General features: G+C 40.0%; 1 protein-coding gene across 2 annotated transcripts in view; it reads right to left on the reverse strand.

Annotated features, from left to right (window-relative positions):
• Positions 1-20,050, reverse strand: part of LOC126471111 (myotubularin-related protein 14) — a 150,443-nt gene that overhangs the window by 108,063 nt on the left and 22,330 nt on the right. For both annotated transcript variants that reach the window (XM_050099192.1, XM_050099193.1), the window contains exon 2: positions 7,767-7,823. In XM_050099192.1, coding sequence (XP_049955149.1) covers positions 7,767-7,823 — 57 coding nt within the window. The remainder of the gene's footprint in view (positions 1-7,766; positions 7,824-20,050) is intronic.

Genomic DNA, 20,050 nt, shown 5'->3' on the forward strand with positions numbered 1-20,050 from the left:
GATGAAAATCTAGCAAGGAACCACACCAAAAGAGAGAACGAAAGAATCAAACCAAAGGTAGAGGAAGGTATTAAAATCGTGTAACAGATGGCCTGGGATGGCTGATTACAAGGATTAAAAAAGGATGAGCCAGCCACTCAACAACATATTAAAATCGTCAGCCTAAAATACGAGGCAAGAAGAACACACCTAGGGAAAAGATGAACATCCAGGCAAACAAAATCAAAGAAAGAGTGAGGAAGAGGTAAAAGGGTGGGAGGGTAGAGGCCTGGGAGAGAAGGCCAGACTCCCAATCTCAGATTGTACAATAACCTCCCCCCCCCTCATGAATAAAACATAAAACTAAATCAGTAGTTGAGGCATTGTCACCCAACACTGATGGTAGGGTGTTGGGAAGGTTAAAAGTCCACCACAGAGCAGCTAAAATTGGGCAGTCCAACAAGAGGTGGACGACAGTCATACGGGAGCTGGAGCTACAGCAACACTGAGGTGGGTCATCGCGATGGAGGAGGTGACCATGTGTTACCCAAGTATGGCTGATGTGGAGCTGGCAAAGGATAACTGAGGCCCTGTGAGTGGCTCACATGAATGACCTCCACACATTCGTTGTCTCCCTGATAACAAACTGAGGGTGTGCCATTCAGTATCCCAGGTCGCGAAAACTTTGCAGCGGAAGACCGATCGGAGATAAGTCTCTGGCATGCCAATCTCTGGAGCTGGCTTACCAGTAGCCTGTTGGCCAGGCTGTCAGTAAGTTCATTGGCTGGTATCCTGACATGTCCTGGGATCCGAATGAAGGTCACTGAACATCCACTGTTTCCGAGGGCATAACGAGACTCCGGGATACTCATTACCAATGGATGTCGACAGAAGTACTGGGCAAGAGCTTGTAGGCTGTTTAAGGAGTCACTACAGATGATGAAGGACTCACCAGCGCAGGAGTGGATATGCTGAAGGACACGATATATGGCTACCAACTCTGCAGTGTAAACACTGCCACCATCCAGCAAAGAGTGCTGTTCAGTATGGCCAACTTGAGCATAAGGGAAGCCAACAAGACCGTCGACCATTGATCCATCTCTGTAGACTATTTATGAGCCCTCGACCTTCCTGAGAAGGGAGGGAAATTGCCAGCAGAGGGCCTCAGGTGGAGCGGAGCCTTTTGGGCCTTGCAATATCTCCAGCCAAAGCCGTGGCTGAGGTATGGACCATGTAGGTGTACGTAAGTGGACTCACAGGAAAGGTGGTAGAAGAGAAGCGTCAAGTCCAGTATGAAGCAACTGGACACAGATAGCGAGGGGATTCCCAGTTCTGGGCCGACACTGTAGGAGATGGATCGCCATGTTAAGGAAAAGAAGATGTTAATTTGGATAATGAGGTGAACGATGAATGTGGGCGGTATAATTTGCAAGCAGTAGTTGCCGCCACAGTCACAATGGAGGAACGCCAGATTCCACAAGGTGGCTGTTCACAAGGCTCGTTCAGAAGGCTCCCGTCACGAGCCGACCACGGTGGGGGAGAGGGTACAGCAGATGCAGTGGGATGCTGAACTATACACCAGGCTCCCATAGTCAATATGAGACTGTACGAGGGCTTTGTACAGCTGCAGCAGTGTAGGGTGATCAGAACCCCAGTTGGTGTTGCTCAGGCATCGAATAATATTAAGATGCCGTGAATACTTGCCCTTAAACTGACAAAGCTGGGAAAGCCAAGTTAAGCTGGCGTCGAAGACCAGTCCCAAAAAGCAGTAAGTCTCCACTACATCTAGTAGTTGGTCATCAAGCAAAAGTTCTGGATGTGGTTGGACAGTATGACGACAACAAAAGTGGATGACACAAGTCTTGGCAGCCAAAAACTGAAAACCGTGAGTGAGGGCCCACGACTAAGTTCCCTACAGTTCCCTGCAGCCAGCATTCTGCCACAGCAAAAGAAGAGGAGCAGAAGGAAATACAAAAACTGGCAATTAAAAAGAGTGGGACACTCAGGAAACAGCCCTGCAGTACCCCATTCTCTTGTATATGGAGTGCACTGTGGGAAGCACCGACACAAACTCTGAAAGTGTGGAGCAACAAAAAGTTCCACATAAAAATTGGGAGCGGCTCCTGCAGACCCCACGCATGCAGAGTGGCGAGGATGTTGTGTCACCAAGTGGTATTGTAAGCCTTTGACAGGTCAAAAAAAAAATTGGCAATAAGGTGGTGTTGCCAGGAAAAGGCCGATCGAATGGCAGACTCCAAGTGGTCCAAATTGTTGATGCTGGAGCGCCCTTGGCAAAAACTGCCCTGGGACAGAGCCAGAAGGCCCCCAGACCCCCCCCCCCACCTGCTCTCTCTCTCTCTCTCTCTCTCTCTCTCTCTCTCTCTCTCTCTCTCTCTCTCTCTCTCTCACACACACACACACACACACACACACAATTTCGTCGCTAGGCAATGAAAACCTCGTAACTCCATCTGACAATAAAATCCACTTAACTCCATTACTAAATGTAGACAATTATGCCACATAGCCTGTTGAAACCTTCCTTCTTCGAGTTGTACGGTGTCCCCATGTAGTGGCAATAATGAAAAACTCACATCTCCAGGGATATGTAGCTTGTGCTGTAAACCTCGCATCTCCGGTAATCGCCATTGTTAGTGTGCAGGGCGAACACATGCTCCGAGATTAAAACATTTCTCGATCTGATAGTAACCTTTTTCACTGACAGACCCAACACTGCTTTATTGCTACAGGTACGTGTTATTATTTCTAGGTATTTATGTACTGTATTTTAATATACAGAATTAATAATGACCTCGTTAAATACAATGTTGATTTACGAGTTTTTCATCGCGCATAAAGCAGACTGCTTTCGGTACATATGAGGTTTTAATTTTAGAACTTTACAGAATCGTGTACATTCTACAGTAAGTACTTTGTTTTCAGCTATGAGTAAAAAAAGTAAATTCACTCGTCACCTTGGGAAACAAGCCGACAATGGGTCCAATCGTATAAAATCACGGGAAGAAGATTCCAGTCAGGTTCCTCCTTGTCCTGCACCAAAAGAAAAAGTATACCTACAAAATGAAGGTGAACCGTAGTTTATATTGTTGTAACGTCAAGTAAGATCCTTGTTTGAAAGTTGAGGTGATTTAATTATTTAAATACTATTGATGACATTATTGTTTGCACTATAGATAATGCGGAAAAAGAAGCCAATACAGAGGCGAATTCCTCTTCTGAGTTTGAAAGTCTTTTCGAACACAGCAGCGAGGATGACATCTCCAGTGGCATTAGTGATGTATATGATCCAGATAAAAACAAAAATGACCATAGCAGTAACAACAGCATGGAAGACGATGATGACGAAGTTGATGTGGGAGTAAAAAGTACTAAGCAGTGCCGTAAAAGGAAAAGTAATCAATCACTTCAAAGTTTGCAGAAAGAAAAACGTATGAGGGGACAATTATTTAGGGATGCAGAAAGATGAATTTGGCAAAAAGAGACCAACAACGAGCAGAAGTAGGAGGGAAATGAAACCACGATGTACTTGTAAACATTACTCCTTAAATCGGAACAGGAATTGCAAGGATATTACAGAAGAGCAGAGACAGCTAATATTTAATCATTTCTGGCAGGATATGTATTGGGGTGAACGAAATTTTTTTGTTAGAAGCTATGTCTACTACGTTCCAATTAAAGGGCGCAGAAATAATTCAGAATCTAATAAATCTCACCGTTCTAACACACTATATTACAATTTTGTAATAGGACAGAGAAAAACTGTCTGCAAGACTATGTTTCTAAATACTTTGTGCTTAGGTGAATGGAGTGTCAGAACATTGGCATCTAGTGCAGCAGGAAGAACGCTTGCAGAAGGGCCTCAAATGCAGGGGAGACCAACGAAAGTTTCAGGTGGACAACAATCACCATCAGATTTTTCTGCAGAGTTGCCGAAACTGGAATCGCATTACTGCCGTCGTTCTTCCACAAAACTCTACTTGGAACCTAACTGGTAGAGTAAATCAGAACTACATAGGGAATACATAGAAGTTTGCAAAAAAAAAAAAAAAAGAAGAAGAAGAAGAAGAAGAAGAAGACAAATCCCAGCTGCATACAAACAGTTCTGCGAGGTATACGATGAAAATAATAACTTATTTTCGCCTTAAAAGGACCAGTGCGATCTTTATTGTTCTCACCAGACAGGCAATCTCTCAAACAATGAATACTCTTTGCATATGGCACGAAAAACTGAGGCAAGGGAAGCGAAAAATAGTGATAAATTAGGACCAGCTAGAGTGTTTACTATGGACCTTCAAGCACTTCTGCTTTCTTCCAGACTAAAAGCATCTGCACTGTACTATAAAAGCAAACTAAAGGTCCACAACTTTACCATCTACGATTTAAAAAGTAACGATGGTTATTGTTATCTTTGGCATGAGAGTGAAGGTAGAAAGGCATTATAATAGCGTAAAAATTTCTGGAGAAAGGTCACTCTCAAATGGAGTGTGATTCTATACACTCCACCATAGAAAGGAAGTTAAAAAACAGACACATTTATACTCCTGCTGGCTATGTAGAAGTTTGTACTACCACAAGACAAAGTCCTAGGCCTTATGTTGTCAATTATTTGGACCACATGTTTTCAAGTCTTATGATAAACTCTCATTAATTTCACCTATTCGGGCATGATCCAAAATTGGTGACTGATATCCGGTGTCTCAAGTATGATCCCTATGGAAAAATGGAATATAAATTGAAATTCAGCGATACACGGCAACCACTTCCAAGAAGGATGTCAAACATACCCAGCTCATTTACAGTGCCCCTCTCTACAGTTCACCACTAAAGATCAGTGCAGAAAAGTTTACGCATTTGCAACAACTAAAGCTCGTCCTTCCTAAGGATGTTCATTCATTTTATGACACACTGCCTCACATTTGTAATGAGAGAACATGGCCGTGCCTAAAAAAATGCAGCCGAAAATAAACTTGTTTACAGCCACCTATGACTGTGATTGTGATACTAGCAGTAATAGTAACAATAATAAATGTTAATAAACTGCACAGATGTTTACAGTAATAATAGTTTAAATACATTGACACAATGTTGTTAGCTTTAATTAAACACTGTAATTTATTAACATCCAGATTCCAATATTTTGATCGCTGTCAAGTTATTCATTTCACTTTATATCTGCAACAATATATCCTTACAGATGTTTCATGACACGCAAATAATGCGTAGTTTAAGTAGGTATTTTTTAAAACAAATTTAACATTCATTCATTTCAATTCTTAAGCGTGCACTCGTTACATGCCTCTTATCTCCATCACTACCAAAAAAATAACTGCGAAAACCTTGTAACTCCAAAAACAGGCACACAATTTGAAGTGCATAATAAAGTCTTATGTACCAATGACCGGATCCATATTGTGTAGAAGAAACCACTAGATTTGACTAATCAGGTCTCCATGTGATTTCTATAACGAGTTTTTTGTTCCTCCTGTAAAATTTGACCAATTTGAGTTACGAGGTTTTCATTGCCTTGCGACGATTTGTAAAATCCAATCACTGTTTTAAGTGAACTGCTCATAAGTTTTACACCACCTACATATCCGCAAATGTGTGGGGGCTTACATTCAAGGGAAACAGGGAATAAAAAAATAAGCCTTATGAAACCGTAAAATTTAGCTTCACTAATAAATAAAAAGAAACAAAACCCAAAACTAACACACATTGTTCGGAACTGCATATCTGTGAAATCAAAATCTGCTTCTGGGTAACATTCAACACCTTGTTCCTCCATCTGTGCATTGTAGCATGTTTGTATCCTCCTTGAAAAACTGTCCAGGTGTTTAAGATATAGCTTTTCGAGCCTGTACCTCTCATCAACAAAAGCTCTCCGGAGATCATTCAGTATGTAAGGAGTGTTCTTGCGATAATGCGCTGGAAGCTCCAACTGGTCAAAGACAAGCTCAATCAGGGTTACATCAACAGATACTGCAGACCATTCCACTAGATCAATATCCAACTTTTGTAGGAAAGTGTTTACAAAGTGTGTGCAGTGCGCTTTTATGTAATGGGTTTCAAATATGAACCCTCACCACAATGTTGAGTTTAGGAGTGGACTATAGGTTGGAGGATTCTATCCTTAATACTGTACAGCTTACAAATTACTCTCTATAGAGATCAGAGTCAACTGACATCCATACACGTTAGTAGCTTGGTACACTCTTCTAGAGCTGTAATGAGGCTTCAGACAAATCCTGCTCTAGTTAGTGAAGTGAACTAGATATATTCCATTAAGCCACAATTTTCACACACCCAAGTACTAGGGGTATTTGTACCCTTATTTCTAATGGATGCCCGTAAGCCAAACTGAACATGTGGAGACGATTTGATACTGTTGAGTCACCACAGCCTTCACAATTACCTCTAAACATGCAGGGCTCAGTACTGTTGCATTCTCCTTAAGGTGAAGCCGCAATTCATATGTAGCGATCATCAGCTGGTGTTGTTGAACCTCTGCGAATAGTCATGAGTGACAGAATGTTGGAATAATGTGGCTGTTGTGTATGCTCATTTGATGAGAAATTTGATGTTTTGGTAACCCCTATTGCAATGAAGTGACAATGCACATATGGCCTAATGACAATGAGTCATGCTGACGTACTGAGTAGTGTATACAAGCTGCATCATGACATTTTTGGTTGGGGACACACTGTGTATACTGAATTTCACTGAAAATACAGGTTTACTTTCACCCTTATTATACAAGTAACTGTGGATGGTTATTTTCTGAGGTCATAGGAAACAACTTTCCAATAAAAGGAATACAATCTGTGCAACTTACGAGAGAGATGCCAAATATTATTTGAGAAGTTTATATAGAGCCTTTTACACGTCATTACTGTTAAATGATATAATTTTCATTTCAATGAGCTGCACTTGCATGTCAATTCTAAAGTCATGGTCCACATTGAACCCAGTAGGAACTGTTTACACTATACAGACCATAATTTCACATGCATACCATACCAGTTCTAATCCAGTTAATATCTGTAAGCAATTTCTCTACTTTGTACACACCAAGTGGACAGTGATGGAAAGGAAGAAATGAATTAAACTTTTGTTCAACTGACAAACTTTCATACAGCACATTTATGCATGCCTAAATAATAGTGAACGTAAAGTGACACACGAGTTGCCCAATACATTTCATAGTTATACTGTGTTGGTAGCAATTGGCAAATAAAACTTCCAACATAAAGTCGACCAGCTCTGGACAGCCCAGAGTAACCAACAGAACAGACAAATGTGAATCAAATGGAAACAAAAAGAACTGACAACTGCTTCAGTCATTTTGGCATATCTGGAATGCTGTTAGGAGAAATATGTGTAATGCTGGCACTGTTCTAATTAATCTCAGTAAGGGGTGGGCAGTTATAAAGCAGTCATTGATCAGTACAGCTCCCGAACACTTCTGGTGTCTTGTAGAACACTTACTATAATGAATCATGATCAGAATGAAAGTGTGTACTTATGAGCTGCTAGAGAGGCTGGTCTTTTCCAGTTGCTTACCAGTGTGTATCATACTCCAAATAATTTTATGATTAAATCAAATACCTGTATCCTTAAATTAAAGTATTATTTCAAACAGTAGATCATACTTCGCCTCTAATATTTCTGCAACATCTGTACATATTTCAGCAAGCCAACATACTGCTGTGAACACATTCATAGTTTAATTCACTTACAATTTTATCATAAATGCATGAAAAACTTACAATGTAATGATAGTCCAACTCTATTAGTTTCAGGCACTTCTGCAAAATTTCTTGAGACTGAAAAAAATGACAAAATTTCATTATGAATAAAACTGACATGGTGGTCTATTAAGCACATATGTCACAAAAAAATGTTTATACTAAACATTAAAAAGAAATGCCAGTAAAATTAGAATCTTGAAAACTCTTTGAAGGGCACCCCCCCCCCCCAACACACACACACACGAGTCCAAAAACAATTGGTAAGTCTGGAAAACTTCTGACATCTCCAGCATCACATTAATCTTTGCCTCAATTAATTATCAGTATATTACACAACTTCAAGTAACTCCCTGTATGTGTACTAGCATCTAAAACTTCGTAAAAAAAGCATGTTTACCTAAAAGTAGCAGTGAAAATGAATATATACACAAGAAATAAATGAGCTTCAACATGAAACTGACTTAACAAAAATTACTGGGAAATTATTTGATTTACAATACACAAGATAATTAATATGGATTTGCAATAGGGACCCACAGCCAGGGAAAAGGGGTGAATTGTTGTGGGGAGAGTGAGGAGTTAGTTATCTGAACAGAATATTTCAGAGAGAGATTACCACAACATTAAAACTATCGTACAAAACATGACAGGAAACACAACACAATAGAAAATGTTAGAGAAAAGTTTTCTGTTCACATACTGGCGAAAGATAAAATGTAATAAATTTTGGAAACGAAAGCTAAATGTTGCGCCAAGCAAACATCTCCTCTACCATAAATTGCTGCTTTACTTCTCTACATTAATATGGTTTTACTGATAACATATAAAGTTCGAGCTATAGTGAAACTTTATTCCTTTTTATTGATATAGACTCACATTTACCAGATGTACAACAAAAGAACTTTGTGAGTGCACTAGTAGGCATTTGTAGCACATTGTCCATTACAAGTGGGCTACATATTACCTTAAAATGCAATGCTGCATAAAACTAAGGCAGATCTTTGTCTCAACTATCAAAAGAGTCATTCGTGTTTTCATAAATATTTTAAAATATTCATCAATATAACAACATGCTTCACCAAGAAAACATCACTGAAAATTTTTAAGGCTTTCGAAAAAACTTAAAGTACAACTTTCTGCTGACAGTACTCATAATGTAGGTGATACTGGACTATCTATACATCAAGGTAAAATTCCTTATGTAATTTGAAGAGAAAGACAATGAGCAGCTCTTCTGAATAAAGATTAGTGTGTGCACCTATGCACAACATCCCTCAAGCATTAAGGCTACGCCACAAAGGGACACACAAAGCTTTGTCTACCAGTATTTTTAAACATGTCTCCAGACTCCACAGATATACTCCTGATTACCTTGTTGAACTAGCAGTAAAGAGAGAAAGGATATAGTGAAGACAGGTTGAGCCACAATCTAAGGCGTCTTTAAAATGTTAGATTTTAACTGTGCAAAAGACTGTAAGGACATATTGAAACCTTTCAGTCAGGTCATCAGGTGCACCTGGATACCTTAGAAAGAACATTACCTGAAAAAGGTAAGATTTTGAGTGAGAGCTTGGACTTGCACACAGTTTTAATTTGTCATGAAGTTAAAGATAGCAGTTTTTCTTTATGTTGATAGAGATGCCATAAAAACTACTTACATTCACGATTGTCTCTGGAGTTCTCATTCTTCCCTCACAAACATAAGTCAAATGTTAATGAAGAGAGATCTTTGTAGTTCAGTCATCAGAGTCCACCCGTCAGGGAACATGCAAGCTGTCCTAGTCACAGATTGGCTCGCTAATTTGCTGGTGAAGTATTGTTTGAAGGAATGTCAGTCCTGTCGACTTTAGGCAAATATGATATTGTGTTCAGAATGTGGTGGTATTTGTATGGCTAGAGGAATATATTTGATATTATTCCACTTATTCCCATTGATTCCATGCACTTTAACCCTTACATAGGACCTTTGGAGGTAAATTTAAAATACTCTGGAACTGGGAAAATGAGAATATCTACTATATATAACCATATACGGCAATCTGGAGACAAAGATAGTTATTACCAATGAAGTGCAGATTGGGAAAATCAGTCAACCGGTTTAGAATGACTGGATTATTTCCACAGGCAGGCAGTATCTTTTCTGATAGTGATTCCATAGTTTCTAAGACTGAAGCAGAGAAGCTTCATCTTCAATTCAGACCACCTTTCCACCTCCACAGCATATCCAAACCAAATCACAAAAACAGTTATTTTGAAATCACATCCCTTCTCATAAGTAAAATTATGAACAACATCAGAGTTTTAAGGCTAAAGGTTAACAGGTCTTTGGGTAAACTTCACAAGGGGCCGTCCACACTCTCACCTCCAAATTTATGTTTGCAGTGCCTGTTACAAGGGGTCATGGGAAGCCATGATGGCAGAACACCTGATCAGAAAGGACAATAATGTAAATATGTTTGGCCCGCATCTCGTGGTCGTGCGGTAGCGTTCTCGCTTCCCACGCCCGGGTTCCCGGGTTCGATTCCCGGCGGGATCAGGGATTTTCTCTGCCTCGTGATGGCTGGGTGTTGTGTGCTGTCCTTAGGTTAGTTAGGTTTAAGTAGTTCTAAGTTCTAGGGGACTGATGACCATAGATGTGAAGTCCCATAGTGCTCAGAGCCATTTGAACCATTTGTAAATATGTTTACATTTTGATTGTGGAAGCTATATTCTGATTTTGTTGTCTCTAGGCATTTCTGTTATTGATATATACTAATGAGCCAAAACATTATGATATTAATAGTGTATTGGTCCAAGTGTGAAATGCAATACAGTAGTGATTCTATGTGGCATGGATTTGACAAGTCCTTGGTAGTTTTTCACAGTTATCTAGCACCAGATGTCTAAACACAAGTCATATAATTCACGTAAATTGCCTGCTGGCGTCCCAGATATGTTCCACAGGGTTCACATCAGGCAAAATTGGTGACCACAATATCAACACAAGTTCACTATCATGCTCCTCACATCACTGTAGCACAATTTTAGCCTTTTAACACTGGCAGTTACCCTGCTGAAGTATGCCACTGCTATGCCACGGCTATGGTTAGCCTGCTAGATGGTGCTGCCATAGGTCAAACTGATATCAACTGCGTTTTTTAAAATAGTAACCCCCATTTTTTATTACATATTCATGTAGTACATAACGAAACATGAATGTTTTAGTTGGACCACATTTTTCGCTTTGTGATAGATGGCGCTGTAATAGTCACAAACATATGGCTCACAATTTTAGATGAACAGTTGGCAACAGGTAGGTTTTTTACATTATAATACAGAATGTAGGTACATTTGAACAATTTATTTCGGTTGTTCCAATGTGATACATGTGCCTTTGTGAACTTTATCATTTCTCAGAATGCATGCTGTTACAGCATGATTACCTGTAAATACCACATTAATGCAATAAATACTCAAAATGATGTCCGTCAACCTCAATGCATTTGGCAATACGACATTTGTCTCAACAGCGAGTAGTTCACCTTTCGAAATGTTCGCACGTGCATTGACAATGCGCTGACGCATGTTGTCAGGCATTGTCGGTGGATCACGATATCAAATATCCTTCAACTTTCCCCACAGAAAGAAATCCAGGGATGTCAGATCCAGTGAACGTGCGGGCCATGATATGCTGCTTCGACGACCAATCCACCTGTCATGAAATATGCTATTCAATACCGCTTCACCCGCAAGCGAGCTATGTGCTGGACATCCATCATGTTGGAAGTACATCGCCATTCTGTCATGTCAGTGAAACATCTTGTAGTAACATTGGTAGAACATTACATAAGAAATCAGCATACATTGTACCATTTAGATAGCTATTGATAAAATGGGGGCCAATTATCCTTCCTCCCATAATGCCACACCATACATTAACCCGCCAAGGTCACGTTTTAGGACGGTGAATAACAGGAAGGATACAAGGAATGGGAATCAGGAAACATTCTCTCATTTTGGCCAACAGAATGGTGGCAAAGTCTTGAAGGATGCATAAACTATTCAGTAACCCCATGTTCTTTTGTATTTAGTTCAATGGTTACCCCAAAGTGCACAAATTGGAATATTTACAAGGTACATATCTTGATGCAATTAAATTTTCATCTCTCTCAAAGGATGCCAATTTACTCCTTGAATCATATTTCAAGTTGCACTCAGTGATCATTCTTCCTCCCGAGATCTCTAAACAGCCTAATCACTTCAAAATTATGGAAACTTATATTTCAAAGAAAGGTTTGAATTCTGCAAAGTGGTCTGCAAGGCCAGAATGTGTCAGACTTACTGACTCTTCTGAAATAAAACACAAATTAACTTTGGCGATATTATCATTACAAAACTGACACAAATTTGATGCAGATAGTACCTGATTTCCTATGGGTCTTCATAAAATTTCTTTTGCAAATTCTTTTAACTGTCCTTCCTGTGCCCTCACAATCAGTTTTTTCCATGGCTAGTTACAAAGAATTACTTAGCACTGATATTATAATCATTTTGATGAAGTTATAGGGCAGGGTGTGTAGCAATGTTCTGGCACACAAGGGCAGGGGGTGACAAAGGGAGGCCTCCACCTCCACCCCGCATTCATGGGAGCTACCACTGGTGCCCTACAGCAGAAGTTGTACCCACCCATCTGTGTCGGGATTGAGAAGGGTTGCTGTTCCACATGCGACTGAGCCGCCGATGGTGGTACAGTCAGTTGGCGCAGATGTAGTTGATTAGTACAGTGGTGCACCAAGCCTCTCTGAGTCTCAACTGTGGTAACGCATTGTCCGTGGATGGCAATCACTGTAGCCTTACACCCATGATGGTTTTGCCCCATACGAGCACGCCCATACTGCTGATTCTGGCAAGTAGCACCTTGCGTGCTGGGTCCGGGCCTCTTTCGGCTGTGGGGCCAGAAGATGGAGGAGAGTACATGGCTGCTGCCCACAGAGGAGCGCTTCACCAGGCTATGGTCGTGGGCAGGGTGATCCCGTAGGTGCTCAGAAACACAGTGAGCACAGCTGTGGTAGTGGAAAGTGCCTACTGCCTTTAACATTTGTTGGTTAAATGTACACACCATAAGCTCCGATTTGCCATTTGAGGACAGGTGAAACGGCAGATGAAATAGGTGCTTGATGCCACTGGAGGTGCAAAACTGTTCACAAGCTGTCAGTGTAATTTGGGGCCCACTGTCCAACATGATGTTACGGGGAAGTCCTTAGATGTCTAGAATCTGGATGAGGGCACTGAGGATCATGTCATCGGCAGCAGGGGCGGGGCTCGTGGTGGTGGTGGTGGTGGTCGCTATGCTGTCCACATGTGAGCAGTTAGAATAAGTGTCCACGACAATAAGTCACATAGAGCCCAGAAAGGTGCCAGCAAAGTTCAGGTGAATGCAGTACCAGGGACAACAGGGAGGGGGGAATGGTGAAAGATTGTGGAGTAGCAATCTGGTTCCGGGCACAAGCAGAGCAGTTGTGCACCACGGCCACCTCATCCTAGTTTAGTCCCGGACAGTAGACATGTCACCTTGCAAGGGCTTTCATTTGCAACATACCCCAGTGTCCACCATGGAGGAGTTGCAATATCTGAGGGTACACGGTAGATGGGATGATGACACGATGGGTAGCTAACTCTGTGTCAAACAGGAGAACATTGGAGACATCCGGCAAACAGTGGTAGAGGTGAACCCAGGCCTCAAGTCCCAGATCGGCGGACTTCAAAAAATTTGTGGGCTACCCATGAAGCACATAGTGCAAAATGTGCCATAACACAGGGTAGTGGCGTGTATCTGCAGCCATATGAGTTGCTGTAATGGGAAATCTGTCCAAGGCTTGCTGTTGTTCCACGTAAATGTGGAAACATGAGACTTCCTGTGGATAAAAAGCCAGGGTTGGGCCCCAAGTGCTGACGAGCAATGGCATCTGCATTTGCGTGTTGCACTGTGGATTTGTACTTAATGGTATAATTGTAGGACCTGAGAAAAAAGATTAAACACTGGACCTGTTGTGCTGTCCAGGCTGGAAGCCAGGCCCAAAGAGTGCTTACAATGGTCTGTGGTCCTTAATGAGGGCAAACTTGGTGCCAAATAGGTAAACATGGAACTTCTTATTGGCAAAGAGGATAGCTAAAGCATTTTGTTCAATTTGTGAGTAGTTCTTTGAGCAGATGTCAGAGTCTTTCACCCACGGACAATAGGCTGCTCAGTACCATCATCATTTCTATATGCCAGCACTGCGCCAGTGCCATAGGAAGAAGCATCAACGGCCAAAACCAGTGGACATGATGGAGAAAAGAGCATAAAGCAGGGTGTCAAGTGCAACAGATGCTTCAGCTATGTGAAAGTATGTTCACAGCCAGCCATTCACCTGTACTGAACGCCCTTCTTTGACTATTGATTGAGCGTCTGCATAATGTGGATAGCTTGTGGGAGTAGGAACTTAGAATAATAATAATTCTCCTTTCCCAAAAAAGCCTGCAGTTCCTGTAAATCTTGGGGGCGGGGAAAAGAGCCAATAGCATAAATGTTGTCACCAGTGGGCTGGATACTGTATTTGTTGAACAAGTGTAAGGAGGTATTCACTCCACTTGCTACTGGAGCGGAAAAAAAAGAAGCTTGCATTTGTGTAAGCAGCACTTGACCGCTGCATCACACAATGCAGTAAAAAGGGTACAACAGTTGTGCAGATGGTCCTGATGCATAGGGCTTGTGACAATTACATTGTCAAGATAGCTGGTACAGGCAGGGATGTACATGGTTAAGTGTTCCAAGTACCTCTGAAACATCCCTGGAGTGAAAGAAATCCCAAAGGCCAAGTGTTTGTATTTGTATAGGCCAAAGGGAGTGTTAACAGCCATAAAGCATTGCGAGTCCTCATCTAGTAGGATCTGCAAATGTGTCGGCAAGGTCTATCTTAGAAAAATATTCACCTCTGACAAGGCTCCTGAGGAGGCCCAATGTACATAGTATAGGGTAGGTTTCAACTTGTGCCTGGGCATTGATTGTCAATTTAAAATCTCCAGATATCTGGAGAGAGTCATTGTGTTTCTTGACCCTACTCACTGACTGCTTTTCATATTCTACATTAATTGTCAATGTTGTTCTATTTCTTGTACAGATCTGAAGGTACAGTTCGTTCTTAAATAAGAGACCCACTTATTAACTGATGGGGTCAGAGAGAGATAGTCATAAGCCTTCCTCTCTCTCTCAAAATTTAGTTTCTCATGCTAAGACACACTTAATAATGTCCTCTTCAGCTTCTGTTGAAAAAGTTCAGTCTTTCTTCAACAGATGGCAAGAATTGCAGATTTACCTCTTGCATCTGGTGATATTTTCAAAAGATACAACATATCTCTTGCTATCGGGCTCTGATGTGTATGCAACAAACAGATGTCCAATAGGATACACAACAGATGAATGGGCAGAAACTGTAAAATAATTTATTAGTCCGAGTGATCCATTACATATACATAAATGTGTAAAAATCTACATCTACATCTATACTCTGCAAACCACCATGAGGTGCATGGCAGAGGTACATCCCCACTGAACCAATTATTAGGGTTTCTTCCTGTTCCATTCACATAACAAGCATGGGAAGAATGATTGATTGAATGCATGTGTGCATGCAGTAATTATTGTAATCTTATCCTCACAATCCCTATGCAAGTGATACAGTAATCATTTAAAGCCGGTTCTTGAAAATTAGTTAACAGACTTTCTTGAGATAGTTTACATCTGTCTTCAAGAGTCTGCCAGGTCAGTTCTTTCAACATATCAGTGACATTCTCCCAAGGATTAAACAAACCTGTGAACATTCATGCCACCCTTTTCTGTATACATTCAATATCTCCTGTTAGTCCTATATGGTATGTGTCCCACACACTTGAGCAATATTCTAGGATGAGTCACACGAGTGATTTGTAAGCAATCTCCTTTGTAGACTGATTACACTTCCCCAGTATTCTACCAGTATCTACCACCTGCTTTATCCATGACTGAACCTATAATTATAAATGCTTGTCACTTTTTTAAGTGCATTTCACCATAAATCCTTATCAATTCGTATTCTGAACTGTTTTCCAAGATGCAAGTCATAAGTCACTATTGATTACATCTGAATTAAAATGACTAAAATTAATACTATATTGCACAAAGAGAGTTGAGTGTTCTACTACACTCTTTGCAAAGTATTAAACTATCGTTTAGAGAACAAAGAAGGTTTCTATTTTCTTTTAAACATTTGTAGATTTCCATGGAACTTTATAATTGTCGTACCTAAAAAACTAATTACATGTGGCTGATGACTACATTCCTCCCTGACCCCAACTATTTGAAAAAAAGAAAAAAATGTTATTAATGATTCCTTCTGTTACTGTCTCAGAGTTAATTACATAACAGGTGTTTCATTTATCGAAAAATAGCAATTCTGCTTGGTGTATGTTAAGTTGGTCATTAAGGAGGCAGCCCAAAATCTAGTTCTGTATGACTCCATTTGTCATTTTTCCCAGTCACTAATATTTCCTCCCTTTCCAGAATTATTAATCACCACTTTTTGCAATATTTTCGTTAAACATAGTTCAAACAAGAAGTTTGTTACACTATTTGCTCTGTAAAACTTCTATACATGTGTCATAATCTATCAAACAAAACGCCTTTGACATAGTGGAACATATATGTTATTATTAAGGCTTGTAAAATCTGGTGAATAGCCATATAAAAAGACATTCTCAGCCGAGCAACCCTTCTGGGGCCCAAACTGTGATGTACTGAGTAAACTGTGACACTACTCTAAAATACATTACTTCCTTGAATTTTTGGAAGAAAATGTGAGTAAAAAAATTTTACAGTTATTTACATTTCTTCTGTCACTTTACTTGTAAAGAGGTTTAACAACAGCATATTTTAATCTTTCTGAAAAAATCCCTGTGTCTGTGATGCATTAAACATTCCATCACTGATGTGACTTGATTAATTAGAACAACTCTTCAAAACTCTGTTCAAAATTCCATTTATACCACGAGAACTTCTACAAATCTATTAATTTCAGTGAAGGATACTGGTGTTACGGCATGTGATTCAATTTTTGTGGGTTGAAATTTGCAAAATATCCCCTTGTTTCTGTTACTGAGCAGTTTGACCTAACTTTTGTTGCTACAGTTATGCAGTGGTTATTAACACCAATTGCAATTTGTAAATTATCAGTCACATTATAGTCATTCCGTTTAATTGAACTGCTATACTGGGGAATGTTTGGTGGTTTTTCCTCCTATTCTCCTATTTCACAATATTCCACAGTTTTACTATGTCTTGTCATCAGCCACAATTCTGTTCCCTAGGTCTTCCCCTTCTGTACCATTATGGAGAGCAATGTCCAGAAAGGCAGTCACTCATCAAGTTTTGTGCTTCTCACAGAAAAGTGTTTTTTTTTTTTTTTTTTGCCAAGAGGCTTAGAACTTTTAGTATCCTAACTGTTTACCCACAATCTCATCACAAACAATTTGAGAAGTCTGTGAAAAGTTGTTGGATTGTTCAAGGTATGAAATACTGGTTTTCAAATATCTTGTAATCAATTTTCTGTTCAGGTTCACTGCAGACTATCTATAGTCTGTCACAATGAACAATCGCCCTTCCTCTCTTACACAAAACACACCACTAATGTAAAACATCTTCACTCATCACATCTGGTCCACATACAACAAATTTTGCAATAAATGTCAATAGTTTTGAGTTCTTTGCCACTAAAAACCACATTACAGAATACATTTAACATTTGGTGAGATTTTCAATTACAACACTTATTTTCAATGAGTACAGTAGGCCAACCAATAGCAATGTGGCTTCCCTCAATACCGCAGCTTTAAGCACACTGACCTGCATGAGTCTATGGAGCAACTGATCAACCATAGCCCCCCCCCCCCCCCCTTCCCCTCCCCTTTTCCTACTACCTCCAATGCTACACGAAAATTCATACTTTCTGGATAGCCCATGTACATATTATAATTATACTGTAAAGGATTAGACCTGAGTTTCTCTCAGCATATATAATGTTCAAATAATGTACGGGAATGCAGCTAAGTGACATCATTGACAACCGCCGACATTTCTACAGGTGAGCACCCTGTCATTTTCAAGGCCAAACTGTAGAAAGTAAGTACTGTGCAAGGGAATTTAAAACCTTGGTTTGCTGAGAATTTCCTGCAACACAACACAACACACAGTAAAAATTTGCACCATCATATGAGCAGCAATGACTAACACCAGAAGTTATTGATACTGAAAATTACAACAACAGGTGAGGTAGCACATCAGATGAGGTAGCATTAACTCTGCCCATCTGTTTTTTGACAAGGGGGAGAAAGCAGAATTCCAAGAAGAATTTAAGCAAAAAACTCCATTTTTATTTACAAGAATACTTGGTTATTTAACCCTTGAGCATCTGCATACTTTGTACACACATAATAACTGTCTTCATGTTACTAAAGTAAACATGTAAGAGTGTAATCATAGTCTAATCTTAGTTTAATTAAACAAAATAAACATACATTGTATGAGCTGGAGCACTGTTTAATTAAACAATAACAAAATATACTTTAATTATATCACTCTGTTGCCACTGACAGGTATTACCCCACGGTAACAATGCAGTTGTATCAGATCCCAGCCCATCACTTATTTTGATTGCTCATTATCTTATAGCAACTGCCTCATTGTGGGATTGTGCTGCTAGCTCATAATGTGGGTCATTTTCCTGCACAGATTGTAAATTTTTTTCTGACCTAGATTGCTGTTTGTTCTATATTACTACCACTCACAAGGATGTATGTCAACACAATTTATCACCAAGTTAAATGAAGTAACAATTAATGAATAGGTTTGGGCCCGCAATTGTGAAACAACATTGGAACACTGTAAAACAATTTTCTTTGTGTTTTGTGCACTTCATACATAGGTGTGTGTGCTCGAGGGTTAATCTCAACTTCTTCCCTAATAACACTATCTCAATGTCTGGAAGCACATGCCAGAATCTCCATGTTGTTATATTACACAGGATGACGAGTGCAAGACAATGTTCTGCAATAGCTGATTTGCTCGGTTGTAGTAACCATGTGCGATGCTTGTGGTCAAGTACACTTGTACTCCGTGGCCCTGATAGTCCGACCAATATATGACTCACTATGACCATGAAGAATATGACACCTGCCTTACGCAAACCAAGATCATCCTTAAGGGAACCTAAAAGGACCATAATCTCAAATGGAAGGCAGAAAAAACATTTCACATCATATTTCCACAAGATACAACCAGTCTTGCAGACCTAGTCACACAATCGGTGCAAGGTTGATCACTTGCCCAATGCATGTCCAATCTGTCTTTCAGTATATCCATTCTGATGGAAGGTGACCTCAAAATGGATTAAATCAGCTGACAACCTCTCAGGATACAGAATGCTGTGGGCCCTGTGAACCAAGGTACAAAGTGCCACTACATGCCAGGCCATTGGTGACATCTGCCTGCAGACCCAAGTCAGTGTGAGTAGGCTTCCTACAAACAGAATGTCCCAATGTACCACCAACCTTCCTCCTGACTGACAAATCAAGGAAGGGAAAGTAGCTGTCTTTTTCCATTTCCACCGTGAAATGTATATTGCTCTGCAAAGCAAGGTTCACTGGCACAGCATTTAACTGCTGCCATTTCGCCTCGAAAATGACAGGACTGTCACCCACCGAAATATCAGTTGTTGTTGACGACATAACCCAGTTGCATTCCCGTAAGTTATTCAAGCAGTAAAGGATTACTTCAAAAACAAAGCAAGGATCTGTTATAAAAAGTTGGTGAAAATGAAAAATGTGTGTCATGTATCTTCAGAGAAAAATGCACATTACTATAAAATTGTATGTGCGAAGATTGCACTGGAAATGCTAACCGCTGTTTGTTTTCCTAAGATTACAAGTTAAATTCCATTACTGGGGAACGCTAACTCAGTTTTTCAGACAGAAAAATGAGAACACACAATAAATGTAATGGTGAATCAAAGGTATCATCATGGCCCTGATGTCAGCTAAAAGGATGTGTGCATAGTGTGTGAGACGAGTGCAACAACTTTTAATGTGATGAGAAAAAATTGTGTAGCATTAGCACTAGAATTAAATATATCTTCAAGTAATTTTACACCTGCGTGTTTGTTATCACAATTATATTTTATTGGTGTGATCAGCTGGTTCACATTATATAACTGCAAAATGATCTGCAAATGAACAAACAACTAATGCTACACATA

This window comes from Schistocerca serialis, chromosome 3, assembly GCF_023864345.2.
Source record: "Schistocerca serialis cubense isolate TAMUIC-IGC-003099 chromosome 3, iqSchSeri2.2, whole genome shotgun sequence".
Taxonomy (NCBI): Eukaryota; Metazoa; Arthropoda; class Insecta; order Orthoptera; family Acrididae; genus Schistocerca; species Schistocerca serialis.